The sequence below is a fragment of the Myodes glareolus genome, chromosome 1 (genome assembly GCF_982192425.1).
Source record: "Myodes glareolus chromosome 1, mMyoGla1.1, whole genome shotgun sequence".
NCBI classification, from domain to species: Eukaryota; Metazoa; Chordata; class Mammalia; order Rodentia; family Cricetidae; genus Myodes; species Myodes glareolus.
Window position 1 is genome coordinate 40,195,210 of NC_142026.1, and position 23,954 is coordinate 40,219,163.

At 43.0% G+C, this 23,954-nt stretch overlaps 1 protein-coding gene across 8 annotated transcripts; it reads left to right on the forward strand.

Annotated features, from left to right (window-relative positions):
- The first annotated feature begins 2,298 nt into the window (after nt 1-2,298).
- On the forward strand, nt 2,299-23,935 carry Macir (macrophage immunometabolism regulator). 8 transcript variants are annotated; one of them, XM_085695987.2, is made up of 3 exons: nt 2,301-2,466; nt 9,913-10,002; nt 21,455-23,935. In XM_085695987.2, exon 3 carries the CDS (start codon nt 21,478-21,480, stop codon nt 22,099-22,101), a length of 624 nt encoding a protein of 207 aa, XP_085552113.1. In that variant the 5' UTR covers nt 2,301-2,466; nt 9,913-10,002; nt 21,455-21,477; the 3' UTR covers nt 22,102-23,935. The 8 variants fall into 8 exon arrangements, with proteins under 8 accessions (XP_085552127.1, XP_085552113.1, XP_085552123.1 ...); XM_085695997.2 differs by lacking the exon at nt 2,301-2,466 and adding an exon at nt 2,703-2,924; XM_048442122.3 differs by lacking the exon at nt 2,301-2,466 and adding an exon at nt 2,941-3,073.
- The last annotated feature ends 19 nt before the right edge of the window (nt 23,936-23,954 follow it).

Consider the following 23,954-nt stretch of genomic DNA (forward strand, 5'->3'; position numbering starts at 1 on the left):
GTCTCTTCACTTTGGGAGATACTGCTTAGCCTCTGAGACCTCCCCTGCATCCAGTCACTGTGCTGGTAGACATCAGCATGGGCATGGTGGCGCTTTCTGATGACAACCTGCTGGAAACACCATGGTTACGGACAAGGCAATGTGTTGCCTGCACAATTACATTGTAGTTTCAGTTTTGCAACACTGTGTTTTGACCAAGTTCACGTAATCTTGTTCTTTAAAGACAGTCGTTTGCTAAGTGGCAATCTATCGATATATAATTGTGTTAATTTAAACATAAAGTGATGTTTGAGAAATGATTATTTTGCGGGGTTTGAGGGGCGAGGAAGGACATTTCCAGGTCAAGATATAGTCATATTTAGGATGGAGCACCTGAGCCCCAGGTTCTGAAAGGCCTTTCAGAAACAAGTTCAATTCAGCAATTGGAACTAGTTCTTTTAAAGCATATCTTTTAAAAGAAATTATTATTTCTTTATGGATTGAACTGAACTGCTCTTCACAGAACACACAGTAAGCTTGGCAAAGTGTCTCCATAGTGCCTTCCTCTTTCTCAGGGTCATAGCCACAGTCGTCACAGACTCCACATAATTTAATTTACGTGGTCTATAGATAGAACCCTCATGAAACACATATAAAGCTAACGTCAGTCTTGTCTGCCCAGTGAACAGGTGTTCTTTGTGACACTCAAGAACCAAACTAACTTTTGATTGGATAAGAAACTCAGATATTGGAACACAGGGCACCACGAAGCAAGGACACAGTGGGAGACAATGCTCTCTCATGGAGGTAGCCTTGGGACCAATGAACCGGGAGGCCAGTTGGTTTTATTGCTTCTGTCCAAAGAACAATGCTGAATTTTCAGAACAAAGGCCAACTTACAAGGTGTTCTCCTGAAAAGATTAAGAGTCCAGACAGAACAAAATGAGATTAAGCTTCTTAAAGTAAAATATAAGGCTTTTAAAATAAAAAGTTCTTATAAGAACGAACATCATAAAAGACACCACTGTAACAAATTCAAATGGAAATGACTTCCAGGGCCTTCTCCTAAGAAACCCATGAGGAAAAACAAAAAGCAAAAAGCAACAATACCATAAATAAATGTTAAAAATCAAACCGTTTATGCCTACCTGTATGATGCACTAGGGTTTTTTATCTGAGAAGTTACATGTGTACCATGTTGGGGAAAAGCAACTATTATTTTGAGAACAGTCATGAATCCGGCCTCTTCCTTTCATTTTCTGACACTTATATCAGAGCACACGAGAAGCAATCCAGTAAGGATCTTTTAGTCCAGAGAAATCAGAAGCCATCTCTTGAATCCACCCACAGTGTTTATGTTTATTAATATGGATGGGGACACAATTTACAATCGTTTATTATCAAATAAGGAATCCTTTCAAACATCATACAAGACTGGAACCTAACTCTACATTTGTAAATGCATACACAGCTCAGCCATATATTAAGTCTATGACTTTAAGAAAGTTCCTTCAGTTTTCCGTATCTTCAGAAGGTGGATTAGACCTGTTGAGAGGCGTAAACTTGGAAATGTGTGTCAAAAGGGTTGGTACCTAGAGCTAAATAAATGTTAGCAAATATTTGTGTGCTGCATTTGACCTCTTTAACTGGGGAGAGTTATGCGAATAGAGAAAAGAAATTCTTGTTGGGAATGGCACATCACTCCTGCAAAACCCGAGCTCTGGAGACTAAGGCAGGAAGGTTCTCAGGATTGAATCCAGCCTAGGCTGCAGCGAGAGACCCTGTCAAGAAAGAAAAGGGAAGGAGGGGAGGAAGAGAGGAAGGAAGAGAGAAGAGAAACAAATGACTCAGAATCGGAATTTGGCCTTAACCCTGCCCCCCATGTTTGTTTTTCTTTTTTTGTTTGTTTGTTTGTTTGTTTTTTAGAATTAGGGTATAATTTGTAACTTCTTGGGCTTCTGCTCTCCCCAACTTGTGATCAAGCAGAAACTCACAATGACAGGCTCTAACAGCTCAGCACACCGCTCTATGGGGAGCCGTCCGCATTCCCAGGCCTGCCAGCTGCGGCTCCCTGGCGGGAGCGCGGGGTTTTCGTCTGGGAGAGGTGGTGGCATCACGCCGCCTCGCGTCCGCGCCCGCCTCCGCTCCTGCGCTCTCCTGCCGGGCCGCCCAGCGCCTCGTCCTGACGCCCGCCCTTCCGAGCGTGCGAGCCTGGCGCAGGAGGCGGGCTCTGCGCTCACCGGCCTCGCCTCCGCAGCCGGAGGGAGGGAGGAAGGAGGCGGGAAGGCGGGCGGGGGCGGGGGAGGAGGCGGGACTACGGCGGGCCGTAGCTGGCGCCGAGCGCGGTGGGAGAGCAGCGGGTACCCGGCTGGCTTGGCTGGCGGCCTCTGCCCGCACCTCGGCGCCGCAGCCCCGCGTCTCTCTCGCCCTTGGCTTCGACTCTGCCGCCGGCGACTTAGAGGAGCCGGCGGGAACCCTGGATCACTGGTACGTTGGACGGGGATCGCCACTCCTTCTGCAACCTTTTGTGCTGCAGAGGTGGCGGTGGTGATGGGTGGAGTACGCGCGTGAATGTGGGTGCCCCAGTCAGCGAGCCACTGTGCCAGCCCCAGGCACGGCGCCGCCCCTTCCTCCTCGCCTCGTGTCCGGGCTGGGCGAGCGGTGTGTGGTGTGTGTGTGTGTGTGTGTGTGTGTGTGTGTGTGTGTGTGTGTGTGTGTGTGTGTGTGTGTGTGTTTGTGCAGCGAAGCCTCGGGCGCGTTGGCCTGCTGGGTGGCTGGTATTGCAGCCTCGGTGGCCACCGGCTTCGAGGGGGGCCGGTCCCCGATCTCCAGTGCGGATGGCAGACTGGGGTCTGGAGACTGGGGTGGGGCCCGCGCGGGGTGCGAGATCCCGCAGCTTCCTGGCACAGGGGTGGGGCCGGCGACGCCGGGAGTGTGCAGCGCGTGTGAGTGTGCGGGGGCGTGCGCCCCGTGTGCGCGCGGCGGGCGGGCGGGTGAGCGAACGAGCTGGCGTGCGCTCGCCGCCGCCGTGCGGTGCGGGGGGACTCTGCGACCCGGAGCGGCGCTCCCGCGGTGCCGAGGTGCGGAAGTCTGGGTACGTTGGCGCATGCCAGCTCGTCGGCTAGCGGTGCCCGCAGCGCCAGGCGCCAGGCCCAGGGAAACCTTTTGAGAAGTAGCTCTTGCCCGGCCTGTCTCGCCTCTGTCCCCAACGGTGTGCGGGCTACGACTGCGGGGGCCAGATAACGCTTGGCGGGAGCCCAGACGACCTTATCGCGCCCGCCCCGTACGCGCTGCACCCTGCGGGCGAGGCCGAGACCGGCGTGGCTGGGGACGATCGGGCCACCCGGCGGTGGCGTCTGTGGACTGTGGATCGCGGCCCGGTGCTGGCCCGAAACTCCCGCGGCAGATGTCTCGGGCACCGCCGCCCTCGCCCCACCTGTCGCGGGTGGACTTTGGGGCGGTTGGAAAGCGTAGGAAAGGGCGTCTGGTGGCGGGCAGCGGGCAGACCTTGAGAAGCAGCCCATTGTGAAGCTGCCAAAGTCGCTCTAGTGGTGGAATCTGCAAATCTCGGCCAGAAGGCCAGAAAGGAGCCCGGGTCGCGGAGGGAACGACGGCCGCGTGCTTCCCCTCCCTGGCAAGTGTCTGCCTCGCTAGAGACTCCAGGGCTCTTCTCCCACGCCACTTTGCTCCGGGTGGGCTCTTGATCTCTGCAAAGCCGGGATTTGCGCGCGCGTGTGTGTCTGTGTGTAAGTGTGTGTGTGTGTGTGTGTGTGTGTGTGTGTGTGTGTGTGCACGCGCGCGCGCGGGCGTCTACGAGGCTGGGAGACATAGGGAACACTGGAGCTGAACTTTTTCATCCTTTGAAGAGGAGTAAGAATGGAAACAGCAACATTGCACATTGTTAGCTGCTCCTAGTCCGGAGAGCAGATTCTGCAGAAGATCTCTGAGGTTTCTAAACTTCGTTTTACGTTGATTTTTCTCAAGAAAAGCCACTCTATAATTGACGGTGGCAAGGTACTTTATGGTGGTACAACAATGTAGACAGTAGGGATTGGGAACCACCCCTTCACAAAGTTTATTTTCGCAATTAGTTCAAAACACAGTTATTATCCAGGATGCTTTGGGTCACAGTGTGTGCTTACATTCTTTTAATGAATGGACGTTCCGCTGATTTTTTTTTAATGGTACCTTGGATTATAAACAAAACAGAGAGGATGAAATGTGAGCGCTCATGAATGGGCGCGAAGACCACTTAACTTTGGTAAGAGCTGGTGCATAGACTGTGTTTTTGGTATGCTCACTTAATTGTAAATGGGAGGGTTAGCACTAAATCTCCCAGGGTGTAAGGTATACCCACTGGCAATACTGACAGCCAGTTAGCTAACATTATGTGCTCCATGTTTTTGAAGAGTACCTTAACATTAAGTCTTAAAAGTAATTGGTGTGATGAGAACAGTAATTTACAAGTGCTATTTAATGCTTTGTTTCCTGATTTGTAGCCTCGGTTATTTTCTCAATGAGTACCCAGTTTCCAGCTTTTCTTCGGAACTTGCATCACCTCTACCATAGACTTCTGTCCCCCTGTGGCCATGCTTCCAGAAGAGGGGGGCTCCTTGTAAAGACTTCGTGTAGACTTGTGGTTTCAGCTATTGTCAGACATGTTTAGGGGGAAGCTGAATATGATGGAGTAACGTGGGTTTGATTTTAACTAGCAGAGGTAGAAACAAAAATGAGTGTCGGGCCCTTTAAGGGAGTTGCTATTAAGAGAACTGATACTAGAAAGAGGAACTCATTTATGTCTTACTGAACCAATTATGGGCCGCTGTACCACGCTGGGAAGGTTGATGGTTTGTTGGTAAGGTCAAAGAAGGCCTTTTAAAAGTCACACCATACTTACTAAGTGCCCTTCCAAACCCTTCATGAACCCTTCGTGGTTTAGTTTTACAAACTGGGAAAAGATAAGAAGGTCGGAAGTGGTCCCCATGGTAAGAGCCGGTGGCTTCGGCTAAGCATTTTCTTTTCCACCCAGTGCTGCATGCAATCTGGCAGCTGAACCATTTTATTTCTGTTCTGTGTTTTTCTACTTGGAGGATGTTTTGGTCCCTTATTTATTTTAGAGTAGGCTTTGAGAGCAGAAAATATTTTGCTTATGAAGCATTTTCACTACTTGAACTAGAATCTCCCCCGCTCCAGGGTCTCCTCAAAGTCCCAGGTTTGGGAAGAATTAAAACTCAACACTTAATACTCTACCTTTTTCTCCTACGAAATTCTTATCTTTTCCCAGTCCCATCTTTAATTAGTAGTGGGATTTATTACGGTGCATGGTGCCTCCAGATGTGTGTGTGTGTAGTATTTAAAACATACATGTCATATAGTTTATATAGTGTTAAAATTAGCCATTTTTTCCTGATATTTAGTTAGTGGATGTGGGTTGATGCCTCAAGTATAGCAACTCAGGATTTAAGAGTAAAGCATTTGTTTAGAACTGAACATTTCCACTTTCTTTGCTTTGTGGAAAGAAGAAAACTTTGGGGTTGCTGGCGTTGTTCCCATTTGCTGTTGCACGGGTGAGGTTTGTGTTTCCTGACTTTATGCCTGCCCCACTGCTTCTATGTACTCAAGAAATATTGTTGAGTGATCAGATAACGTCATTGAGTGAATGGTTGGGTGGATGCACTTTCCAAAGTCCACAAGCAGAAAGATGTCTTTTCCTTTGTAAAGCCCATACCTTTTTTCTGCTTTATATGACTCTGGGATAGGGTAGCAATATGTTTCCCATTCGATGGTACTTGAAGGTTCAAGAGGTTTCCACAGATAATTATGTCCGGGTAGGAACTGTGAACTGAGGTGTTTCTTTTTGAAGGGCTTTATTATAGTCACTGTAATGATACATATCATTTTCCAGTTGGTGTTGGAAACTTTCTGTACTTGTGGAGCCTCCTTGCAGTCAGTGTTGGATGTCTTCCCCTCTTCCTCACCTGGGACTTCCCTGTCAATGGCAGTTGGCTGCACTGGGTGATGTTTAAGTTTCCTGTCCACATTGTTTACAGAGCAATGTCATGGAGCTTTCTGTTTGTTTCAGCTCTCGCTATTGGAAACATTGTATCTTCAAACTTTAGGTTTATTGACTTTAGTCTGTTTTTCTGTGCTTTTTTCCCCCCTGTCTTAAGAATTTGTAAATAGTCTTTTCCATTCAAGGTACAAACCTTCGAATGCCAAGATAAAACCAGAGTCATTTGTCCTGTATGGGATTTGTAGATTTTTTTAAAGTATTCTAAAAATGGATGATTTTATTTGAAAGTTATAGTTTTGGGGTGGCTTTATTACAACTTTTAATTTCTGTTTTAAGAGATGGTAGTGAAACCTTTACTATAATTCTGTAGTGGGTTGCTCTATATGCTGTGTCAAAGTAAGTTTGTAACTACACTATTTCTTGGCTCAGTTGTACTTATTTTGTGTCTCTTTCTTCACTGTATTATTTCTCCCTTCCTGGTGCCTGTGTCTAGCTGGTACTCAGTTACACACAAATAGCAATGTCAGGAGCGAAAATGAGGACCAGGCAGATGCTACTATACTTGGCTCACCTTGGGTCACTGCCGAGGGATCTGTTCTATTTTTGCCTTGGCAGTGGCAAGCTAGGAATAATCAGTCACTACACTTTGCTCATTATGAAATTAGAGACCGTTTCCTAGACTTCATCATGAGCTCAGTGATGTTTGATAATTGCTTTAAGGGCCCTCTGCTTTCAGTTTTAGACTGAGGGTTTAACTAGGTCTTTCTATTGGTGTTAAAAAAAAGTTTGAAAGCATAAATATTGTTCTAGTGCTTCTAAACGCTTGGAAAGAATATACTACCAAATACCTGGCATGAATTATGTGAAAGTTGGAAGGAAATTTTAAACTTTCTTTATTCAAAATTAAGGCATCGTATAAGGCAGACAAAAGGCCTTCACGCTTTTCTAATGTTTCCTTTTGCTTTTCAATCTGAGTTTGTAAGAGTCTACATCAGGTTTCTCTCACTTTATGAGTAGTGTTGCCCTGGCATCCAGCTATAGAAAAGCCAGTAGCTTGCAAATATTGTTGGAGATTTTTTTCCTGCCATACTATTTGTCTTCATTAGGATTCCTGTTGCTGTGGTGAAACACCATAACCAAAGCAGCTTGGGGACAAAAGGGTTCATTTGGCTTAAACTTCTCCATCTTAGTCCATTCCATGGGAACACAAGCAGGGCTGGAGTCTGGAGGCAGGCAGTGATGCAGAGGCCATGGAGGAGTGCTGCTTGTTGGCTTGCTCCTCATGGCTTGTTCAGCCTGCTTCTTTTCTGTAGACCTCAGGACCACTAGTCCAGGAATGGTACCACCCACAATGGAATGGGTCATCTCCCATCAACCACTAAGAAAATGCCCTTCTGACTTTTCTACAACCTGATAAAACGATCTAGCGTATTATCTATATTTTAAAATATTTTTCGTGTGTGTGTGTGTGTGTGTGTGTGCGCGCGCGCGAGAGAGAGAGAGAGAGAGAGAGAGAGAGAGAGAGAGAGAAAGGAGGGGGAGAGAGAGAGTGAGAGAGCGAGCGAGCGAGAGAGAGAGAGAGAATGTTCTGGGGATTGAACTCAGGTTGTCTCTGTCTTCATACTGTAAAATCCTAACATTTAAAAAGTTTGACGTCACCTTGGAACTAGTAGTAAAACTGTCTCCCTCCCGTCTTTACACCAATGAGGTAATCCAACATTTATATGAAGTACCTTTTGAAACCGAGTAGGATTGCACCCACAGAAATGAATGAATGTATGCTTTCACGTGCATGACTATTGTGTGTACTGCTGTGCTTATACAGAAGTTTGAGGATGAGCAAGAGGGCCTTGGAGCCAGGCTAGCTGGTGTGCAGATTCCTGCACTGCTCTCAAGTAGTAATGCTTAACTGAATACCTCACGGTGGGATTAATAGTATTTTCTTTAAGGGGTAAAGATTATATTACATAAAGTATGTCTTTTGACATATATAAGATAAAAAAATGGTTTCTTTTTAAGTCTCATCCCCTGTCACAAATCTCTTTACTTAATATAACAGTGTATATTTCCTAACAGCGTTCTGTAAACTCTTTGAGGGGTAAATATGTGAAGCAAATATTTTTATCCTTAGGAAGCAGATTTTGTTTCACTATTCTTCAGCTTCTGTTAAGACCATGGGCCTCATTGGAAAGGGAGGTCCAAGCCTTACTTATGCAGATTGCTTGTTTGCTAAATGTAAACATAGTTGGTGGTAAAATAAATTAAATAGAACATGTCTGATCTCCACCTGGCTGGTAGCATCAGGGTTCTTATCATGGTGGTTTTGCTGTACTAGCCATTTCTGGATACTAAGCAAAATTCCTTGAGTTCAGTAAATTATCTGTTTCCTTTGGCTGAAACTCTTCTGTGCTGGGAGGAAAATAACAACCTAGCAGTTCTTGGCCTGTTTCATTTGCTTTGGTCTTTAGTCGGAGAACATGTTGTATAGCACATCGCTACATTTCCGACTTCAAACAGCTATGTAGATAAAATGAATCCTGGCCACCCTTGGGAGCTCCCACCTACCTTATGTTGAGCACAACCTTGAAAACTCAGCAACCTATGAAGCCTCTACACATGGAAGAGGACTTTGGGGAGGCTTTTGTTTTGGTTTTCGTTGTCTTAACAAATCAATCCAGTTAACTGGGGATGCAAGAGATAAAGATAGTTCCCTTTAATTCCCGTGGTGAGAGGGGGATGACGTTGAAGATGTGCTTGAGACCTTGAGTATGTTGCTTTGTGTGTCTCGCTAAGAGTGTTTTCTGAGTCAGGGAGGTGCCTCAATGGGTGCAATGCCTGTTGTGCCAACTGACGACCTGTCTGTTCTCTAGCATCTACATAAAAGGTAGACATGGCAGTGCACTTTTAAAACCCCAGTTCTTGGCAGAGACAGGAGGGCTCAGTGACTGCTTGGCTAGTAGCCAAGCTAAATTGATGGTCTGTCAATTTAGTTAGAGACTCCATCTTACAAAATAAAATCAGGACTTACGAGTATGGCTCAGTAGTAGAGTTCTTGCTTAAGATGTACAAGGTCCTGAGTTCACCTCCCAGTACCAATATAAATTAAGGCTGAATAGAAAAGAAGAAGATAGCCCCTGATGTTGACCTCTGGCTTCCACATGTGCATGTATGGTTATATGCACATGTATAAGTGCACGTGCACACGCACACACACACACACACACACACACAAATACACATATGCTACCTATCAAGAGCCTTCCAGTCATTTGCCTCAAACAATCTAACAAAAGATGATTTTATTGTTGCTATTTTAGAATTCAAATGAGTAGACACCAAAATTAATTGTATAATAATGGATTGCACATCTGTTAAGGGCTTGCAGCCTGCAAAACACGTTCATTGGCCTGAGTTCCCTTAATCCATATAACCTGTGTTAGAGAGGGACAGGGGTATGAATGGCCTTACTTTAGAGATTGCTGTTTATGCGCAGTCAGGAGGGAGAATTCTTAGCATGGCCACAGCTAAGATTCACTTTTTGTGCCTGCCTGAGCATTGCTTTTTCCCCTATACAGTCTTCTGAACACATCAGTGGGAATGGAGTGGGTGCAATTATCATTTAAGCCTTTAGTGTTTCATGTGTTTTTATTTAACCTAGTTAAATACTCTTAGTTTGTAGGTAGAGTTTACACAGCATAACACAGGGAAACAAGTGTCATAAGATGTCTTGAGCATTCATTTAACCAAAATAACTCAAAACAACTTTTTAATTGAATTAATTAGTTACGGTGTCCCATATAACCGATGCCCAACATTAGTACCTCCTGTGACTTTCTGTTTTGCAGTTAGAATTAATATAATTGCTTTATAAATTGTGTTACTCGTTAAATTACAGACTTATTTTTGTGTCTCATGTTTAGTATCTGGAGTAGAACAGAAAAATTATTATGCCTGTGCTCCCTTGGGACGCTTTGGAAATTGCACAGTGACATCATCTGGGATTTAGTCCGGTAAGTTATATTTTGTTGTTTCTGTTTGTTAACCATTACGAGCATAAGGTCATGGTGTCTGTTAAAGATTACATAGATGAACATATGGAAACGGTGTCCATGTATTGTTACAATTGTGTGCCACAGTCATAAAGGTCTTGTGGTTGGGATTGAGATTATGATTGTCACATGCTAAAATTATTTGAAATGCTTAGTGCTTTTATATATTTTCCTTTTTGTGAAAATCCTAGAAGATATAGAATGTCATAAGGAATAGTATTTCAGAATAAATATATGATAGAGTTGCTCAAATCTGAAAGATGTTTTAATAAAAAAAATTTCCAAAAACTGCCGAAGTAATTCTCAATGCATTCTATTTTTGTATTTTCATAAATGATGGTGGCTGAAGGAGAACAACTTTCACATAGCTGTAATTGGCTGCACACACGACTCCTCTATTTTATCGCACTATGAGTAACTTAAAAGTTTGCAATACTTACCATCTTTTAGTTCCCCCTCCCCCAGGCCTGTGTTTATGGTCACATTGTTGTTTGTGTGACTTCAAGTTTTTGATGGGGGAATGATTAAAAATAGCCTTGTAGCTCTTTAGCGTTTTCAGAACTATATTAATGTGAGTGGCTGCTCATTGAATCCTTGTGGTTTCTTGCTTTGACTTAGAGGTCATTGTGTCTGCAGAAGGCAGTTTCGTATTCAGTGATCACCGAATGGTCAGCAACTGGAGAGTGATTTAAAAGGATAATGAGGGAGTGTGCTGGTATTAAGTAGATGGATGGATCATATCTCATCCATTGAATGTGCACGAAAGATTCCATTTTTAATTTTGTGTATTTGCTTCTGTCTGTCTTTGGGTTTGTACCTGTGAGTGGCTTTCAGAGACCAGAAGACTGCATTGAATCCCATGGAGTTGGAGTTAAAGGTGGTTGAGAGCCAACCAATGTAGATAGTTGGGAGCAAACTTGGGTCCTCTTCGAGGGCTGGAAATGCTCTTACCTGATGAGATCGTGCTCCAGCTTCCAAGATGCACTTTAAAAAACTGAAAGCACTACTAAAATATCCAGTCTTTAGGAAGAGAAGTAATTTAGAAAGAATACAGTCACCAACCCACCCAGCTAAAGTATACTAGAAGAAATGGGCAGGAGGGCACCGGGAGACATTTGCATGGTTCTCTGTATTTATCTGTATGTACATAAGTGTATATTTATACTGTTTCTATGCACACTGTTTGTAGTTTTTAAATAAAGTAGCAATCTAGCGGAGCTACAAAAGGTCAAGTTACTGTGGGATAATGCTCTTGTACACTGTAAAAATCTGTCACTCATTGGTGTAATAAAACACTGATTGGCCAGTAGCCAGGCAGGAAGTATAGGCAGGGTGACCAGACTAAGAGAATTGTAGGAAGAGAAAAAGGCAGAGACACAGTCACCAGCCAGAGGCAGAGAAAGCAAAATGAGAATGCTGCACTGAGGAAAGGCACCACAGCACATGCCGAAAAATAGACAAGAATTATGGGATAATTTAAGTTGTAAAAGCTAGTTAAGAATAAGCCTGAGCTAATGTGTCAAACAGTTTATACTTAATATAAGCCTCTGTGTGTGTTTCTTTGGTAGTGAACAGCTGTGGGACTGGGTGGGACAGAAACTTTCTTCTACATGAAGTGATTTAGCTTGGGAAATATTATCACTGAAGGTGATCAGACACATACAGGCTAACTGCTGAGTTTTCATTTTCACTGAGACTATGTAGCCAAGAAATTATAATGTTTTGGAGAATCATATAAAACATGGTCCTACATTACCAAAGCATCTTACTTTTCATTTCAGGGTTGATTGACAGATAACTTGCACATAATAAAATTGATTTGAGTGTAGCTTGAAAGTTTCCTTTGTAGGATGTTTCTTCTCCCCATCCTAACTCCTACCAGTCATTGATTAATTTCTGGCCTAATTATTTTGCATTTTCCAGAATGCCACATAAATGAAATCAAATGGTATATAGTGTTTTGAACAACTTATTTCACTTGTTGGGTTCCTAGTTTACAATGTTCCTTGCTGAATGGTATTCCATTGTTTTTTGAAGTGATATTTGGACTCTTGTCAGGTCTTGATAAGCATGAATGATGCTGTTGTAAATATTGATGTTCATGTCTTAGTGTGTGCTTTTATTTTCACATTTTCTGTGGTGACTACCTGAGAGTGAGGTAGTTGAGTTATTTAACAGGCATTTATTCATCTTTATAAGCAATGCTAAACTGTTACTCAACATACTGTTAAGTAACTAATATACCAGAGTGCAGTCAGGTGAGCTCAAATCTCATTCACCATAGATTTATTTCATTTGATATCCAGTTTTAGCTAGTTTGATTAGCAGATATTTTCAGCCTTCAGTGTATCAGAAGGAGTAAATTTGAAGGCTTCAGGGACAATAACTGTAAGCAGACAGATCATCTCTACTGAGTGACTTAAAGAGGCAGAAATTGGAAGAATGGCATTTTCTGGCATGTACAGTGTGGCAACCTTTGTGTGTATTAAAATTGCCTGGTGGTTTCACTGTTGCTAATTTGTTTTTAAGCTAATTTTTTTAAAAGAGATTTATTAGGTGACTCTGTGGGGCAATGGATAGCGCATTGGACTTCTAAAAAAAGAGAGAAAGAGATTTTTTTTTTAAACGTGTCCGTGTGTTTTACCTGCATGAATGTATGTACACCTATGCTTGCTTAGAGTGCCCTCAGACCCAGAGGAGGGCATCTGAGCTACTGGACCTGAAGTGAAAGATGGTTGTGCACAGCCAAGTGGGTGCTGAGATCAAAACCCAGACTATTCTCAGCTTTCGGCTGCTTGTCTCTATTCCAGCAGTGGAGGTGAACCAGGCAAACTGCTCAGATCAAATGGACCAATGAGCTCTTAGTCATGCTTAACAGTCCTCTTCTGCCAGAGGACGACTCCGTTCCGCACTGTTCATTTCAGGTCCCTCTTGACAAGGATTTTGTTAACATGATAACCTTTTTGTTTTGTGTATTTAAGACAGCAGTGTCTCCTTTTACGTTGTATTGCCAAATGTTGCTAAACACAATAAAACGTATGAAGCAGCATTTAGATTACTCAGGTGAATTTTTTTAGTTAACCCCAACTTAAAAAAAAAAATCAAGAAAATAAAAAGGTTTTTTTTGTTTGTTTTTTTTAGAAAAATAATTGTGAGGCTTGGGAAATGGTCCAGTCAGTAAAGTGATTGCTTGCACAAATATGAGGACTTGAATCCAATTAAAGATTTATAATCTGTCTTTGGGAGGACAGTGAGAGGTGGATTCCTGGGGTTTTTGGCCGTTCATGCTAGCCTACTCCAGGAGTGCCAGGGTTATGGAAATCTGTCTGTAAAAGCCAACCAACCAACCAAAACAATCAAAAACAAAATCACAAGGAAGATGGCTCTTAGAAATAATACCAGAGATGTGTCCTCTTGCATCTACATGCATGAGCTTATATTTATATACACATTTATATACATGAACACAGCTCTCTACCACTCTCTTACACACACACACACACACACACACACACACACACACACACACACCATTTTGTATAGCATTTATGAAAGGTATGAGTTATTTTCAGAGCAGTTCTAAGAAGCCGGGACATTTTTGTTGTATCTTCAGAGTATTACTCCTTTTTTATAGCAAATATACAAAATTTTGAATAGGAAATTTTTGTTTAGGAAATAAAGTTTCTTGGAGAGCGTTAGAACTGTACACATTGCATTCAGATTGTGGTCTTTTGGCAGCTCATGCAGGTTCCTGGAGAATCTCTGATGCATGTGTTGTCAGCCAGGATTCAAGTTGGGGTGAGACATACTAGGCTCACTACCTTTAACATGTGCATTCTGCATATTTTTGTGGTATATATAAACATTTTCCCCATTTGCTGAAAGAAATTGGATACGTAGTTTATAAGTCTGTGCAAGAAATGTCTGTTGGCAGTGAAAATACCTGAGTTGAGGTCAAGAATGGAAGCCATGCCTGTTTTATTTATCTTTTCCCTTTGGAAAAGGCAAGCACATTATCCTCTTGGCTCACATTTGTCCTTTCTTAAGCAATTCTTACTTAGAAGAAATGAGAGTAGAAACACGATACTCTCCTGGTGAATGTATAGATTGTACTTTATACAAGTCTTTACATTAGCTTTTGGTTATATAAAATAATTCATGCTCCTTGTGAAGAAGATGGGAATATTTTATTTAAAGTTTTGTGGTAGTTGCTATAAAAATTTACAAAGCATATGTTCTCTGACTCAGCGCTTTAGTTCTGGAATTTCTTGCAAAATTAGATTCCCCCCCCCCCGTCTCTGTCTCTTTCTCTCCCCACACACACATGGGTGTGTCTGTGTTCATGCAGTATACATAAAGTAAACACCTACTTTCATAATTGTGACTGTAGGGAATAAGGGAGAATACAGTTAAATATCAATATGAGTTTCCTCTAGCTTTTGCACTGATAGGGGATGATGAGAGATTTTGATTTTAATAGAAATATCAATATGGATTATTTGAATTGAACATCTTTTAGTCTGCATGGATTGTTGACTGAGGTTTCTGTCCTGCCCAAAGAAATGCACAGAGGTCTACATTAATTATAAACTGATTGGCCTATTAGCTCAGGCTTCTTATTAACTCTTATAACTTATATTAGCCCATAATACTTGTCTGTGTTAGCCACGTGACTTGGTACTTATTTCGGCAAGGCAGACATCTTGCTTGCTCTGTGTCTGGTCTCCTTTCTGTTTGGGTGACGACTGCAGACTGAGCTTTCCTCTTCCCAGAAATTTCCTGTTCTCTGTATCCTGCCTCTACTTCCTGCCTAGTTGCCCCGCCTCTACTTTCTGCCTGGCTACTGGCCAAGCAGCATTTTATTAAACAAGTATAAGAAACAAATCTTTACAGGGTAAAACCTCAGCAATGGATTACTTTGAGAGGTTTCAAAAATAATACAAAGATCAAATAATCATCCAATCAGGCTGGAGAGGAATGGAAAGGGGTAGAAAGTATCTGGGTGAGGGAAGTGGCTACGGAAATGTCTGTGGACTAAGGCTATTTGAGGGTCTCTGCAGTTCCTTAAAGAAATAAAGAGGGTGGTGCTCAGACCTGTAGTGTAGAGGATGGTGCTCCAGACCTGTAGCATAGAGGGTAGTGCTCAGACCTGTAGCGTGGAGGATGGTGCTCAGACCTGTAGCGTGGAGGATGGTGCTCAGACCTGTAGCGTGGAGGATGGTGCTTCAGACCTGTATCATGGAGGGAGGTACTCAGACCTATAGTGTGGAGGATGGTGCTCAGACCTGTAGCGTGGAGGATGGTGCTCAGACCTGTAGCGTGGAGGATGGTGCTCAGACCTGTAGCGTGGAGGATGATGCTCAGACCTGTAGTGTGGAGGATGGTGCTTAGATCTGTAGTGTGTAAGGTGGTGCCCCAGACCTTTAGTGTGAAGGATGGTGCTCCAGACCTGTAGTGTGGAGGATGATGCTTCCCACCTGTAGCGTGGAGGATGGTGCTCCAGACCTGTAGCGTGGAGGGTGGTGCTCCAGACCTGTAGCGTGAACACTGAGTTTGTTTCTTTAGTGTACCCATCACTAGAGTTGGCTGTGCTTTGTACCCAGATGTGTCATGTACTTTCAGATTATCCACTTGGAAATACTTACTGTCCTTTCTCTCCTTAAGCATTGCACTATAACCAAACTTCACAGATCCTTGGGACCATAAAAAATATTTCTGGTAACCTAATACCAGAGTTTTATGACAGAGATGAGAAAGGTGTGTTGACAGAGAACAGCAAAGCAGATCAATGTCTTAGGTGGTTAAAGAGTCCAACCACAGGATTCCTTATCTTTTGACATCTCAGCTAAAGCTTTAGGATACAGAAAATTTTCAGATGTGTAGTGTGCTAATGAATATACATAATGAAGGGTGAGAATGATCAATGAATTTTTTCTAGTTTGTAAATGGAATACAGCTGTTAGGACACAGTGTTTATGGAAGAGAATTTGTGTATAGTTCTTGTGTAGCGCCACAGCTCTTTGGAGAACTCACCCATGGTGCCATGGTGGCTAGGCTACCGTCAGTGTTGGTATTTGTGCCCAAAGATTGGAAGACTCCACTTCTCAGAATATTAAAGAGCTGGAGGGTACTATCTGTGCTACACATTTTGACCACTAAACAATATTATTTTCTGGATATCTTGCTTTTAGTATCAGCCAAAATTTACAGTTGTACATTAGCCAATAGTGAAAATGCATGATTTGTATGGGCTAACTCAGGGTCATCTAGTTGAATTATTCTCCGTGTATGCTGCCGATAAATAGTCACACCTGTGAGCATTGCCAACCCTTGGCTGTTTTGTTTGAGAAGATCTTGTCATTTAAAAATTTGTATTTGCTTGTTTAAAACACAGTTTCCAAAGCACCATGTAACTACAAGTTGACTTTTGTAGTTTTATCTTCTTTGTGTATGTATGTATGTGTATGTGTGCGTGTTTATGTATGTGCAGGTACGTGAACGTGTGTGTGTAGGGGAGAACAGAAAGCAACTACTTGGGGTATTGTTCCTTAGTTGCTGTCCACCTTCCCTCCTTTTGAGACAGAGTCTCTCATTGACTCACCAAGCAGGTGAGGATGATGCTCAGTGAGGTCTAGGGATCCATCTGTCCCTGGATGACAAGCTCTTGTTCTGCATGTTTGTTTTAGTGCGAGTTCCAGGGGTTCAACTCAGGTTCTCATGCTTGCAAGGCAGACATGTGGCTAGCTATCTCCCCAGCCCTATAGTTTTTGTTTTCTAGACTTTTTTTTCCCATAGAAATCTTTACTGCTTCTGTTAATGCAAGTTAACTTAACCTTTTCTTTCTTCTAACTTTTATTTCTAGTGTTCTGCCTTAATTATGTATTAGAGACATTCGGGGAAACAAAGAGGGTGTCTTCAATGATGCAGACTGTAGAAGCTTTGGATCTGATTTCTTGTGTGTGCGTGTGTGCGTGCGTGAGTACGTGCGTGCGTGTGTGTGTGTGTGTGTTTGTCCTTAACTATGATGTAGTTGTGGAGGCCAGAGGTCAACATTAAGTATGTTTATGACTCTCCACCTTATTTTTGAGACATGGTCTCTTCCTGGCCCAGGCCCTTGTCTTTTTGGCTAGGCCGGTTAACTAGTGAGACCTGGAGATTCTTGTGTCTTGCTTACACTGCCCTGCCCCCCCCCCCAGCTCTAGGATTATGGATGCTACTGTACCTAATTTCAGTAGGTGCTGGGGGTCTAACCTCAGGTCTTGATTCTTGCACTTTGCCATTGTGTCATCTCCCCGCCCCCTATGCTGTGGCACATTTCTTGATTCACTGTTTATTATACCTGCAGAAGAAGGTCTTTGCCTATTTGTGTGATAATGCTCACCAGAATATTTGTGACCCAGTCTCAGGGGGTCATTTTAGAATAGGAAAAAAATGCTGAGTCATGAATGGACTTGCAAAAAGTAGTAAGCCCATGGCGGTATTTTCATGGAAAAGCTGAAAGAATATGTAGTTACAGTCAACCATTTCTGTTAAATGCTTTTTAAATAAGAAACTTGGAGGCTGGGGTGTGGGTCAGTGGAAGAGTATGGTTTAGTATACTTGGGGGTTGCATTAACACCCACAAACAGCACAGCACGAAAGATACTTCCCATGGAAGAGTTCCTGTCTCAAGATGTGCCCCAGTTGTGGTGCTGTGCACCCCGTAGTCTCCAGCTGTGGCAGCGGTAGGCTGACTTGGAGACCGGTCGGTCTTTGCTGTCAGTTTTTTAAAAGTAGAATTTGGGAATTAGCACAGCAGCCAGGCCTTGTCTACAGCTGGAACAGTTCTGTTTAACAAATGATCCATGAAAATTGATTCCATTATTTCCTCAGATTTTGGTCTCAGTGTTTAAATTCATTCAGGACATTCTCAGGAATTGAGTAACACAGAGCATTGCTTTTCTTTCGGACGCGCTGGAGATTGGGAGCTGCGTGGCCACTCGGTGCGGCCTTCCATCTGAGGAAACTGCAAGCTTGCCCATAGGTGTCCTTTAGAAGAATGATGTACAAGGAAAAAGAGATGTAGGGATCGGTATGTTAAGGAATACAAGTTAGATAACTGTCCTATCCGTTCTCCTATTTGTGGAGGGGCATGGAAGGGGAAGGGGGCAAAGGAGGGCAAACGAGACTGGCGGGAAGGGGAGGGGGTAAGTACAGACAGTAAGGAGGGGATATATGATCAAAGAGCCTGGCATGCATTTCTGAAAGTGCCCGCGAAGCCACTGTTGATCCAGTCAGCATATTAATAAGAATTCCAAGCAGTCTGTGGGAGTCCTGGTTCTTGTGGAGTATCAAAGCTTGAAGATGTTCCTTTTCAAATGTCAGTCAGTGCACCACTGAGATGAAGGAAGCCACCCAAAGAGCTGTGTCGTGAGTATACTCACTGCCTGTAACTTGGGATTAAAGTGCTAGTGTGTGATAGCTAAAGTGTGCAAAACATTTTTCGGCTCTTAGAATTTCTCATGAGAAGTTTTTTTAGGTAGCTACTGCATATATCTTAAAGACAGTTGCTTGTATCTGGAGCAAGGATATATATATATATATCCATCATATATATTATTATTCAGATATTTTATATGAAATATTTTATACCTGTTTTGCTTTGGTCTTAGTATTATATATTTATGCTGCAGGATATTAAACACAATTATTTTTTAATTTTTCTTTCAGAAATGTTTTCCTTAGTGAGTGTATTGTTTGCCATGTAGAATGCAATCTGTGTCTCACACTAGGCACCTCTGTTTCTTCTGATAGCAACCTAAGCTAAGTCATTGTCTCCCACGTAGATGTGTAAAGATCTGTTTGCATAGATTTTTTTTCAGGCTGGGTGAAATTTCTCTGGAAACTTAACTAATGATAAGTTTTCATCTAACAGTAATGTATATCTCATGACATGTCAAAGTTTGCTTCTTCAGTTTTCTGGTTTTGCACAATGAGATACCATTTCTGCCTGTTTGTCTAGATCATTGTAGTCTGCTATCTTTATCTTCTGCCTCAAAAATATATTCTAACAGCTCCGAGTTTGCCTTAGTAAAGCAGAATCCGTGCAGCGTTGGAACAAATCTCTGACATTCCTGTTGACCACAAAAGCCTGTGCTTGTCCTTTATGCCTGCGGCCTCATTCTTTTGAAACCTGCTTAGCAGTCCTACCCCACTGTAGACAAAGTAGACGCATCTCAGCACAGCATTTGTGTGGATTGCCACCCAGTCCAGAATAGATAGGATTTGAACTGTCAACGTTAAGGGCTCATAGAGCAAGTGAAAACGAGGGGATCGGTAGAAAACCATGGGTTGCATGGAGTGCCAGACCCGGGAGAAATCAAACCAGTACTCATTCAGTGAGGGCAGGCAGCTGCAGTGTTACTGTTCTAGGCTGTGTGTGTGTGTGTGTGTGTGTGTGTGTGTGTGTGTGTTCCTGCCTTTCCCTGACTGGACCTCACCGCACTTCTGTTCCTGACCTTTCAGAATGGAGAGCTACTATCAGGTTGTGAAGATGGAAGACCTCAGATTTGCCCTCTTGTCCTCTTCAAGGTTACAGAGTTCGTGACCAAGGGTTACTTTGTCACTTGGCTTAGGACCAGAGTTTGTTTAGCGTAAACATTGGGCTTAGCTTGGTCTGGTTCTGTGAGGCTCATGAGCCGTGACGATATCCGTCTAGATTGACTGGCAGTTACTGTTCAGGTCTCCTCAGGAGAGAAATAAGTTTTACGCTGGAAGAGTAACAAAATATTAACAAAACCTTTAAACTGGTTGTACCGAAGCTTTAAATCTAGAAGGCCAAGAGGACGGGCTAAAATTTGGAGTAAACGGACCCCTGTGTGGATCCTGCTAATGTTCACTCTGTTGCAGCATCTCCGTAAACATCAGCGTTCAGCTGTGTTGTCTATGGGGACTGTCGTAGGGACAGGTGGCCTCTTGTGCCTCTTCAGTTGCCTAGTGAAGGGATGTAGGAATCAACTTCACAGGGTTTCTGTTTCATTTGGTTTTAGTTTTCTAACTGCCTGAAGTTTAAATGAGTACTGAAACTTTAGGAAATAGTTCCTTGTTTTATGGAAGAGCGCACGAGAATTATGTGACTTAATAGCCTTTCTCAGTAAGCTTCTCGTATGAAAATTAGCTACGTGACATTTTGATTAGCATTCAGAGATAACTTCCTTAAAGCCAGTAGAAACTCAAGTGAAATTAAACTTCCTCGGAAGGCATTAGTCTCTGTTTTCCCTACTAAGTTGTTGCCCAGAATTGCATTATCTGCGGTTTTCGAGGAACCTAGCCATTACTCATGACACCGTGTGTCATTAAGTTTTCAAAACTACACAAAGTCATAATTGCAGTGAACAATCCTGTTATTCATTGTGAATCATTCTTTTCGTTAAACGATTCGAGAGTACTGTCTTAAGCTTTGTACAGTAAAATAACTGTGCTCATGATATGTTTACGATGACATACTCACATAAATGACATTTGGTATTTTACCTGTAACGTAAGGATTGATCTACATTCATCTTGTGTGCATGAGTGTTTAACCTGCATGTGTGTCTGTGCACCACATGTCTACAGTGCCTTCCACAGTCCAGAAGAGGGCAGTGGATCATTTGGAGGCATTTCAGAAGGTTATTAGTTGCCACGTGGGTGCTGGGAACCATACCTGGGTCTGCTGGAAGCGTTAACAATGCCCTTGACATCTGAGTCATTTCTCTGATTCATTTTGCATATGTCTAATATTAAGTTTTACATTCTCCCAGTAGATGTAGGGTTGGCTTGCAACTAGAGAATGGTGTCCTTAAATTCCGTTGGAGATTTCATGGGAAGAATTTTTGCGTGGTTTCCTCCTCTCCTCTCAGTGCTCAGCCAGCCATGGTGTCAGAATAGCTGTGAGGTGGATTGATTGGTCAGGACGTTGTGTTACATTTTGTTACATTCCTGCAAAGCGCAGTTGCAAAGACTTGCAGGTGTGAAGAATGAGGCACTTACATAATGAGGGGAAATTTAATTTTCAAGTCAAAGTTTATTTGAAACTTTTTGTGGAAGCCTGTGTGCCTACCTGGCCTTGCGTGTCGTTGCAGTCCTTACCGCATTTTTTTTAAGCATATCAAGAAGTAAACTCCATGTGCATGAATTGAGTGCTGATTTCTTCCTCTGAACCCCTCCGGAGGCCTGCAGATTCTCGTTTACCTGCCTGTGAATCTTTGAATGGCAGTGGTCATTTCTCACCTGCTCTGAAATATCTGCTAGACAGGCAGAAATCTCTCTCTTGTACATCGTCTGTCTTCCAGACAAGTATTATTCATGCTCCATCCGTGTGTTCTGGCAGGATCGGGGGCTTGGCCCAGAGCTCTGTGTTACCCTTCTCTAACCTGAGTCTCTTTACTTTCAGGAGTGTGCCGCCGGGTGCCTAAGATGGAAGTAGATGTAAATGGGGAGACCAGAAGTCCCCTGACCACCCTGCCCTTACCTGTGGCTGAGGGGAGCTCGCCAGGGAAAGCAGAGACAGAGAAACCCCGTTGTTCTAGCACGCCATGCTCGCCCATGCGTCGGACCGTGTCTGGTTATCAGATCCTCCACATGGACTCTAACTATTTGGTGGGCTTCGCAACTGGCGAGGAACTCCTGAAGTTAGCCCAGAAGTGCACGGGAGGGGAGGAGAGCAAGGGAGAAGCCATGCCGCCCTTGCGCTCCAAGCAGCTGGATGCAGGACTTGCACGCTCCTCTCGTCTGTATAAAACTAGAAGCAGGTACTATCAGCCATATGAGATTCCAGCTGTTAATGGCAGGAGGCGAAGGCGGATGCCCAGCTCAGGAGACAAGTGCACCAAATCCTTACCTTATGAACCTTATAAGGCCCTCCATGGGCCCTTGCCTCTATGTCTTCTTAAAGGTAAGAGGGCTCACTCCAAATCCCTGGACTACCTCAATCTAGATAAAATGAACATCAAGGAGCCAGCCGACACAGAAGTGCTACAGTACCAACTTCAGCACCTGACCCTCCGAGGGGACAGAGTGTTTGCTAGGAATAATACATGAGCGACTCCCACCGCATTTCAACTGCTTTAGGCCAGCCTGTACTCGGCTAGAGAAAAATCTACTGTCGTACTCTGTACATGACCCTTCACGTTAGAGATGGTTATATCAGCTCAGTGTTCCTGGAACATTAAAAAAAAAATTGTTTGGATCAAGTTTTGGATACAGGAATGAGATCACAGGTACTGGGGGCGGGGCGGGGGGCTATCATTCTAGAGCACGCAACTGCAAAGGAAACAGAATGTTGACCGTTAGTTTGCATAGCTTCTTAGCTAGAACGAGGTTTCGGTGCAGTCATTTCACCTTTATGATTCTGACACTCAAATGGGGGAATGTTACCGGCTTGGTTGTCGCTGACTTGGTAAGACTCATTAGAAGTTTCCATGGAAGTGCTCAGTGCTTCTTGGATCTCTGTATTTTACTCTACAACGTACGTAATGATTTGTCTTATGAAATTTAGAGCTTGAACACTGCTGAATTGGACCACTTTTTATTTTTAAATATTGAGTTTAAATATTTTATAACTGGTTTTGCACTGAAAACAATTAACATTTCAGATTAAGAGAATAATCTTTTCTTCACTTGCCTCAATGATAATATTGAGCGATGGATTTTTTTTTATTTCCGCATGGGAAGTTACTGATCTCTATGGCTGTAAAATATTCCTTTATAGCATTATTAAAGTGTGTCTTAATGAAATTAAATTTGGGATACAAAGTATTTATTTTACAACGGGTAGTGGGCGGGATGCTTTCCCAGGATGTTTCTGACATGGGGTCTTCATCAGTTGGAAACATTTTCTTAGTGCTTATTTTCTAATTTAAAATCCACATGGAACTTGAAAACGGAAAGGATTCTCTCCACCGGGTTGTTGACGTAGTATTGCTTGCATCTCCACTTCTAGTAGGCGAATAACAGCTTTAGCAGAGACTCTCGCGACTTTGACTTTCAAATGCTTAAACTGAGTATGAAGTGACACCAGTCAGCACGTCCTTGGCTCTGTCTGGGTTCAGGTCTCTGCAGCAGGGCACTCATTGAGATGCCAGTTTCCGGATTAGCGCAGGAGCCTAACGTGCCTCTGCAGTTTTAGTGGGCTAATCCTGGATTACCTAACCATTTATGTCTATCACACTGGTTTAATTTGTTGCTAAAGAAATAATTCCTTGCCTTTAATAACAGAAGCGACTCAACTACTCTTGACCATAAAATGTATGTAACTTACCTTTGTAAACATTTCGATTTCATTCAGTCTTAAAAGGTGCAATTTATTCCTGATTTTGGCATTTCTGGCTCTACAGAACTACATGTTTTATGTTTTCTTTTCGGCACTGCGAGTTTCTTAGGGGTTAGCAGACTTAATAAGATAAGAACACTTTTTAATTGATGGCTGGGTCATTCCTGGGACAATTTGTGGTTTTCCTGTGTCCAGAATGAATGACAAACTTTATTTAGAGCAGAATAAATGTTAGAAACTCCAGGAACTCTTAACAGATGCTTCTCATGCATTCAGAGGCAGCCATGTGACAGCATGTATGAGAGAGCCATGAAGATGCTGCTTCATGTCTTACTGAGTTGATCAGAGTTTTTGGTGGCCGGAAAGTTTCCGCTGTTGTCTATTTTCAAGTAAACTGCACCTTTGTAACATATTGTATTGATGAATGATCACTAAGATTAACTATATCTATACAGTCAATAGTTTGACAAGTAATAGAATCCTGTCAGATGCCAAAGAGTTGGGATTTTTACATTTAATGATTAAACACCGTTATTTATTGATGATTTACCCTCTGGAACTGTATTATTTCTAACTATGAAATAAAAGGGTGATGTCAACATACGCGGCTTTGTGGTGCTTT